The 8,864-nt window shown below is 38.4% G+C and overlaps 1 protein-coding gene across 1 annotated transcript; it reads left to right on the top strand.

The window, feature by feature from the left end:
• The first annotated feature begins 4,771 nt into the window (after positions 1 to 4,771).
• Positions 4,772 to 7,357, top strand: LOC135619318 (rust resistance kinase Lr10-like). Its single transcript, XM_065121217.1, has 3 exons — positions 4,772 to 5,597; positions 6,011 to 6,037; positions 6,209 to 7,357. Exons 1-3 carry the CDS (start codon positions 4,877 to 4,879, stop codon positions 7,273 to 7,275), a joined length of 1,815 nt encoding a protein of 604 aa, XP_064977289.1. The 5' UTR covers positions 4,772 to 4,876; the 3' UTR covers positions 7,276 to 7,357.
• Positions 7,358 to 8,864: the final 1,507 nt, after the last annotated feature.

Here is an 8,864-nt window from a genome sequence, read left to right on the forward strand (position 1 = left end):
ATAAGAAAGAAGGAGGAGAACTCTCTAGCAAATTGAAAACAAGACTTGCTAAGACTTTCTAAGACTTTTCTCTCAATCAAAATGCTTCTCAAAAGTTGTATCCTCAGCTGAGATTTGAGGGGTATTTATAGGCCTCAAGAGGATTCAAATTTGGGCTCCAAAATTTAAATTCTCTTTAGGTTCCCGATGCTGGAGGTGCCACCGCCCAGCCAAGCGGTGCCACCGCCCAGCGCTCGGGTGCTGGACGGTACAACCGCCCAGCCAAGGAGGTGTCACCGCCTAGCTCTCGGGTGCTGGGCGGTGCCACCGCCCAGCCAGGCGGTGCCACCGCCTAGCTCTTCGGTTCATTGGTTTGGCTTAATTTTAGCCCAAACCAAATCTGACTTTGGGCCCAATTGGCCCCTAAACAGGATAAAGGATTATCTCTTAATCCTAATCCTAATTACAAGTGAACTACATAACAAAACACATCCTAAGCAGGTTTTCAACCGCGAACGTCGAGTTTTGTTCCGGCGAGCTTTCCGACGAACTTCTTCCGACGGACTCCCATCAAGCTCCCGAACTTATGATGACCTTAACGAGTAGCCGAGCCTTCTTAGTGATCTCCGTGAACCTCCAACAATCTCTTCGACGAACTTCCGAAAGTTTCGACAGGTTCCCGATTTCTTCTCGGTTGGTTCTGGCAGCATCTCCGACGATTCTTCGGACTCTTAAACATCCATCGAACTTGACTCCGGTATCCTTGCTTTATGTTTTCTGGTTATCGTAGTTAATCCTGCACACTTAACTCAATAATATGGATTAGATCAATTAACCCACCAATTGATTATATCATCAAAATCCGAGATTCAACATAGGCCTCTAGCACTTTTTACAACACTTTAACACTCAAGAATTCAGGATTATGCCAATACTTTCGTGCACTTTTATGTAGAAAAGGTTGGGGTATTTATAGGCCCCAATTGACTTCGGAATTAGAGCCAAAAAGTATCACATCTCTAGATTTCGAGATACTAACGGTACCACCGCCATTATTGGGTAGTACTACCATTTGCAGTCTGACACTGGGCAGTACCATCGCCTAGTCTAGGTAGTACCACCGCTTGACAGAGCTCAGAGACCGAGCTCTAGCGGTACCACCACCTGACAGGAGTGGTACCACCGTTGGCAGCATTAATTGTCGGCGGTACCACCACCCAATCTAGGCGGTACCACCTCCCAGACCACCTGGGGGATTGGGTCACTAGGAGATGCCACCGCTGGCCATATTTTTATGGGCTGAATGGGCTATTCAATCCATCCTAATCCAGCCTTGTTAAGGGCCTAATTAGCCCTTAATTAAGTTAATGGGATTACCTACCAATTCTAACTCAATCTACTATCTAACTATAATAACTAAGACATAATCAAAGCACTCTTGTTTTGATACGTCAATTACTCTTCCGGCGAGCTTCCGGCGATCTTTCGATGAACTCTTGATAATGTTCCGGTGGACTCCCAACAAGCTCCTCGACTTTACGACGATCTTCTTAGTGAGTTCCGACAAGCTTCTTTGGAAAGCTCTTGAACTTCTCAATTGGTTCTAGCAGAACTTCCGACAAATGTTTGGACTTCCGATAAACTCTTGAACTTCCAACAAGATCTCAATCTTGACTCCGGCACAACACCTGCTTTATATCTTACTGCTATCATAGTTAATCTTGCACACTTTTCTTAACATATAGATTAGATCAAATACTTTATAATTGATTTCATCATTAAAATCCGAGATTCAACATGTTCTCCCTAGATAATATAACTATCTTTTTGACATGTAGTTTTTCGATTTTGCGAATTTTGCACACTAATCTTCGCACGACGATGAACACATATTGACAAATTTAGGTTTTTATTTTATGTTCTTCTACTGCGCATGTGATATCGCCCCTAGATTTCCCTATAGGGTCTCTACCCAATAATCTCTTATTAGCCTTTATTGTATCTCATCTATAAGATCCAATAATTCAAAGGCTTATTGGATATCCAATAAGATAGGGGCTCCAACGGATATCTTATATCCAAATCTCTACTCGTCAGAATGTCTACCGTATGTGTGTGACCCTCTAGGCCTAATATCAAGCTGGCCGTGAGTCATATCTATCAAAACTCCTTTTGGTTCAATGAATTATTATCTCCATAATAATTCACTCGACTCATCGATTACGGATGTACTAGGCCATTACGCCGCACTCCCTAAGCAATATAAGGGAATCTAATCTTTTAGACCTATATATCCTCATTTACTATGTACTTATAGTCCCTCATCAATCTAATATCCCAAAAATCGTATGCCGGGCATGGTGCTGTCAGGCCCATACAATTTCTACAATCTCACTCTAATCGGATTCTTCCGGAGAACTCGTTCTCTCTCAATTTGAATGACCCTGGTTAGGGATTTATCTGAGTAAGAATACATGAGATATTCCTCTCATGACACCGATAGCAGATGATCCTCCTTTGACATTCAATAGCCCTCATAAGATTGGCTACCACTCCCGATGACTGGCTATGCTAGATTTGAAACCTCCGGACCTATAAGTCTAGTATCAAAGAGTGGTACTCATACAAGATACCCTTAGTGTCTCAAGTCTAAGGACTAGATATACCACTGAGATGATGGAATCGCTGTCTAATAATAATGTATCATCAACCACCCAACATTCCATAAGAGGATTAATCAATGAACTCATTCTCCAATGAGCACTTGTATTGTATCCCTAGTGTCCCCACACGAGTAGCTATGACACCAACTGTATCCATCATATGGACGGGTATACAGTACACTAGTCTATCCGGTTATCTCGATGTCCCTCTCAAGTAACCTTATAATCGGGATTATTTAGTATATGTGGTTAAAGGCAAATCGGTCTCATTACCATGATCTCATCAGGATCCGATTCTCATTGCACAGATCCATGAACATCATAATATATTCATGCAATAGGTAATATAAAGTGCTAAAATATCAAATAATAATAATAAGCAAAAGGACTGCGTGTCAAGTTATACGTGTCATCACTCACGTGATTGGCTTGCAGGGCACCTATGACTAGCAGTACTGCCTAGTGTTAGATTGTTAGGCGGTAGTACCGCTAGACTAGGTAGTGGTACCGCTAGTACCCCAAAATCTCAGGGATTTAGATTTTGACTTCACTTTTTGAAGTCATTTGGAGCTTATGAAAACCCCACTCATCCTTGCTCGGTTTATAAAACTAAGAGCAAAAAAGAAAGAAAACACCGTTGTAATATTGTAAGAACTCCTCTCAAGCTCTAAGTGTTGGGTGAAGTTTAAGAGATAGATGAGTGGTTGTAAAGGTTATCTCCTAAACATGTGAAAAGAAGAAAAAGTGGTGTAAAATGATAATTGATTTTTGCCTATTGAAAGAAGATCGGTAGTGGAAGCCGGTGGCCTCGAGTGAAGAGGAATCGGGAGTGGATGTAGGTCACGATGATCGAACCACTATAAATCTGGTTTTCATTTACTTTAAGCTCTTCGTGTTTATTGCAAACTGATTTCTTACTTTCACTACACCTACAAACTCATTTTCAGCACTAATTCAATCCCCCCCCCCTCTTAGTCTCAATTTTGGTCCTAACAACTTGTGCTTGTTGATCATGCATATTTGAGTCTATTATTGAAGGTGAGGCTAAAGGTTATAGATTTGAATTTGTCCATTTGTCTAGAGGTTTAATAAGAGCTCTTCACATTGAAAATTCAGATGAAGCAGGAAGTCATCAAGAATGACAATCAAAAGACCTTATATTGATAAGCTTAATCCAAAAACTTAGCCTATAAATCACATATCATCCGAACCTACAACAGTTGGATTAGATTAAGAAAGATATAAAGATGAGGATAGATCGATAGCACATATTTTGCTTCACCATGACCAATAAATGCATCCATAGGGTATTATGTAAAATGGTACCTCTTGACATATACGTGATAATCTTTAAAAGTCCATACCTTTGAGATGGAGATATCATTTACTATTACCGACTCTAACAATACAAGTTCCATAGTAAAATGAAAAAAAAAAAGGCCAATGGTTTTCATCTCATAAACTATGATATTATTTTTCTAATCCATTATTATGAAAAAATACCTTGAATATTGGAAGAGTAAAAGAAAAAAAGACAAATAGAGAATAAGCATAGTTTAATTATTTTTATATGAAATGTTATGCTGACTTTTGTTAGCTTATACAAAGATATTAATATATTCTTAAAAGTTTACTCAAGTGAATCAACCTAAAAAATAAGTAAAATAATTAATCTAAACAGCCTATGATAAACCAACTAACTTCAAAAAAAATTATTTATTTTATTTTTTTGACTTTTGGTAAGCTTATATAAAGAAATTAATAGATTCTTAAAGTTTACTCAAGTAAATCAACCTAAATAAATAAGTAAAATAATTAATCTAAACCACATATAATAAACCAACTAGTTTCAAAAAAATTTATTTGTTTTATTTGTTTTATTTTTTACTGTCGATTTATGGTTACCGACTTGCTTAAGTAAATTACAGACTATTTCCTAACACTAGCGTCCTGTTTGATGATGTTTTGAACAAAGGACCGGAAGCCCGCGTGAGGGGGCGGGCGACTTCCGCGGGTCAATCAACTCGTTTTCCTTTTTTAATGTTACCTGAAAGTGAGGGTCCACTTTTTGACTGACCAAGTTTAGGACTTGACTGCAACATCAATTTGATTGTTGCAGCCTCAGGCTTGGGGCAGTAATTAGATGCAAAACTGATGGAGTCATTGTGAGACGCTACAGAATCGATTCAAATTCCTGATCAGTTTCCTTTGTGAATCAATCCCTCCGCGCGGCCATGAATCGGCTCCTCTGTACACTCTTCCTCCTGTTCATCCATGCTTCGGACAAGAAGACTTGGGGGAACAAAGAGGAAGACGACTTCCTGAAGGATTGCCGGACCACGAGATGTGGAGGAATAACTGTGAGATACCCCTTCCGCCTAAAATCCAGTCCTCCTTATTGTGGCGTTCAAGGCTTGGAGCTTTCGTGTTCTGGCGGTGACGCCATCCTCTCACTTCCCCCGTTAGGACTCTGCACGGTGATCTCCATCGACTACTATTATGGCGAAATCAGAATCAAGTTGGGAGAGTCGTGGTCTCCGTGCCCACTGCAAAAGCTCAGTTCCATCGACCTCACCGGCAGCCCATTTTACGAAGCTAATTTGCAAGCTCTTAGTTTCGTGAATTGCTCAGGAAAATTTACACCAGATCCGGCGTGGATCACCGGACCGATCCCATGCCTCGGCAATGGAAGTCACTACGTTTATGCAGCGGATTCTTCCGAGCCTATGGGCGATCTTCCTTCTGTTTGCATGGTGACTTCTTCAACCGATGGCTGGATCCCTTACGATTCTGGATCATGGGAAGAAAAAGTGCAGAAATTCATCCGAACGCGAGAAATGAATCTTCCAATTTCTGTGCCAGAGACCCGTATATGCAGAGTATGTGAAGAAGCAAGAAAGCCCTGTGGATTCAACCGCACCGGAAACCAAACCTACTGTATAACCCGGCATCACGGTGAGCTTCCAATTCTCAAACCAATTAGCCTTCTCTATTCGATTTTTTTTGGTTTGTTTTCTCGCAAAACTTTGCTGGACTACAAAACAAAAAAGTGAAAAATCAGGAACTTCAATCCATATGCACCCTCACTATGTGAGAGACTGCCAGAAGTTACGTGATCTTCTCAGACATAATATTGATGTATGTGACTCTCTTCTTTGCTTAATGCATCAACTCTTTCGAGGTGATGGTAACTGCAGATATTATCTACTTCACTCTAGGGAGTGAGAGGAAGATTGTGTCGGTCATTTTGTTGCTTCTGGGTTTTCTCATTTCTCCACCACCTTATTGCAAAAGATTAATACAGAATCGTCGGTCGAACAATGAACAAAATGAATTTTTACTGACTGATCTCCTCTGCTTGTTTGCAGGTTCAAACATTAAGATTATTATTGTAGGTGAGTGTGCTGGTCATTTTTTTCCTGGGAAAACATATATAATGTAACTTGTAATAACCCTTTCCTCAAAAATAAATTTTCTGTAAATCCACTTTTCTTTTTCCTTGTAGAGAGGCTCATCATCTTTACCTTCTAATTAACTATATATTACCCCATTGCTTTTCTTCTCAGGCACTTGTACCGCTGGATTTGTTCTAGTTTTGTTGCCAGCACTCATTCTATTCTACGTTCGAAGGAAATCTACAAAAGAAGAAGAAACACGTTTGAAGGTTGAAAATTTTCTAGCAACATATGGTGATGCAAAACCAACACGATACACTTTCGCTGATGTTAAGAAGATCACCAGAAGGTTCAAGGATAGGCTGGGGCAAGGGGGATATGGCAGTGTGTACAAAGGCGAACTACCGAATGGAATCCCTGTAGCAGTTAAGATGCTGGAGAGATCTAAAGGGGAGGGCGAAGAGTTCATCAACGAGGTAGCAACCATCGGAAGAATTCACCATGTCAATATCGTCCGCCTCCTGGGATTCTGCTCCGAGAGATCAAGTCGCGCTCTCATCTATGAATTCATGCCCAATGAGTCCTTGGAGAAGTACATTTTCTCAAGAGAAGCTAGTGGAGCCGATAAACCACCTCTGAACATGGAGAAGTTGCTCAACATCGCTATACGCGTTGCCCGGGGCATCGAGTACTTACACCAGGGATGCGAGCAACGCATTCTTCATTTCGACATCAAGCCCCACAACGTTCTCTTGGATCATGAATTCAATCCAAAGATCTCAGACTTTGGTCTTGCAAAGCTTTGCTCGAGGGAGCAGAGCATTGTGACCATGACCGCTGCGAGAGGCACCATGGGCTACATCGCGCCGGAGATGTACTCCAGAAACTTTGGGACGGTCTCTTACAAATCCGACGTCTACAGTTTTGGCATGCTGGTCTTGGAAATGGTAGGAGGTAGGAAGAATCATGACCCTGAGATCGGAAAGCAGAACGAAATCTATTTTCCGGAATGGGTATATGACCGACTAGTTCACAGGCAGGATCTGGGATTGGCGATGGAGATGGAGGGAGAAGAAGAAGAAATCGTGAAGAAACTTGCTATTGTGGCTCTGTGGTGCATTCAATGGAGTCCAATTGATCGGCCTTCCATGACTAGAGTACTTCAGATGCTGACAGGAACTTTGCAAAGCTTGCAGATGCCTCCAAAACCTTTTGTGTCCTCACTTGATCATGTCTAATATTGGCTTGGAAATGTTCCTAGCCATCACTCATGACAGCTATTGTTATCTTTTTAATTGTTATCCAATGCTATTCTTGTTATCCGGTGGTCATAATTTTTATTACACCTCGGCTCTATAGCTTTATTAATGCAACGATTTGGTTAAACCGATCAAAGACCACATGATCTAAAACCTGATTAAGCAATTTTTTTTTTGTCCATTTAGTCATATATATCGTTGCAATTATCTTTCGTTTTTTTTACGTGAGATTATTGGAGCCTCAAATATAATCCAAGATAATTTAAATTTATCTTTCTAGTAGACTACGTGTGACGTGCACAATCCAGCCCAAAGATTATTTGATATACTGAACTTATTACTAACGGATAAACTCACGACTTGTCAATAAGAAATCAAGTAGACAAAATTCTCATGTATTATTTGATAAAACCTAAACTGTAGTTTGGACTGATAAATAGATGAATTAAATTTTTTATTTCTATAAATTATATAAATAAATAATTAAATTTTTATTAGTCAAACTAAATATACATAAGACTTCAAAATTTTAACGTGATGATTAATGGACCCATGAGTACATGAGTACATCTACTAACAGACCCATGTTATTATAGACCTATAATGACATGATAAAAGAATTATTATACATCACGGTCAACAACCCGGATATTATATTAAGTATAGATATTTGTGTTAGATTTTAATAAAATCTCATATAATCTCACTTTAAAACTATAAAAGTATTCTTTAAATACTTAAAAAAACATCATATTTAGATTATGATATTTTAAATCTAAAAAAAATAATTTAATTACTTATAATGATATTGATTTCGGTAAGATATGAAATAGATATAAAAGTAATATTTACCTTTGTAAATTATTAATTCCTTGGTTATATATATATTTTTTGGTCATCCAAAATTAATATTCTATCGCATTATCTATTGAAGTATAATATATTGTATTAGATACATGTCATGTATAAGTAATATAGATAAAATACATCATTGAATATTATGAAATTTGATTGAAAAATATTTCTACCAAGGATAATAGTACTCATGCAATATGTTTGATAAAAAAAATCATATAATACACTGTTGGATCAATTACAATGATATTAGATATTATTTTATCAGTGATCATATTATTAATCATGATATATCTATATATTTTGTTGACAAAAACATAAATTGGCAACCATCTTTACCCACTAAATTTTTTGGAGAGGATGTTACTTAGCCTTAACTCTTGATTATACACCCAAAAAACAGAAAAAGGGACCAATAGTAGCATCAGTTTGATCTAGTAATATTTTTCTAGAAACCCGAACCTGACCCAAAACATCTTAAACCATCCTAAATCCTTCCCATATCACTGCACCCAACCAAAGCCACCGACCCCTCCTCTAAACCCTTACCTTATATGGGCAGAATTATATATTGTTTCTAAAATTTATTCTACACCCATAAGTGCTTCAAATAATATTTGCAAATCACATATTATTTTGCAATACTTTTTGAATAATAAAATTCTTTCCAAATCAGGTAAATTATATATTTTTTTTATAAATTATAAATAAAT

This window comes from Musa acuminata, chromosome BXJ2-8, assembly GCF_036884655.1.
Source record: "Musa acuminata AAA Group cultivar baxijiao chromosome BXJ2-8, Cavendish_Baxijiao_AAA, whole genome shotgun sequence".
NCBI classification, from domain to species: domain Eukaryota; kingdom Viridiplantae; phylum Streptophyta; class Magnoliopsida; order Zingiberales; family Musaceae; genus Musa; species Musa acuminata.

Bases quoted from the DNA above. Each gene is read 5' to 3' on its own strand.
- LOC135619318 (XM_065121217.1), top strand. From the start codon at position 4,877: ATGAATCGGCTCCTCTGTACACTCTTCCTCCTGTTCATCCATGCTTCG. The intron at 5,598-6,010 runs GTGAGCTTCCAA...GCTTGTTTGCAG, and splicing joins CTGTATAACCCGGCATCACG to GTTCAAACATTAAGATTATT. The intron at 6,038-6,208 runs GTGAGTGTGCTG...TTTTCTTCTCAG, and splicing joins CATTAAGATTATTATTGTAG to GCACTTGTACCGCTGGATTT.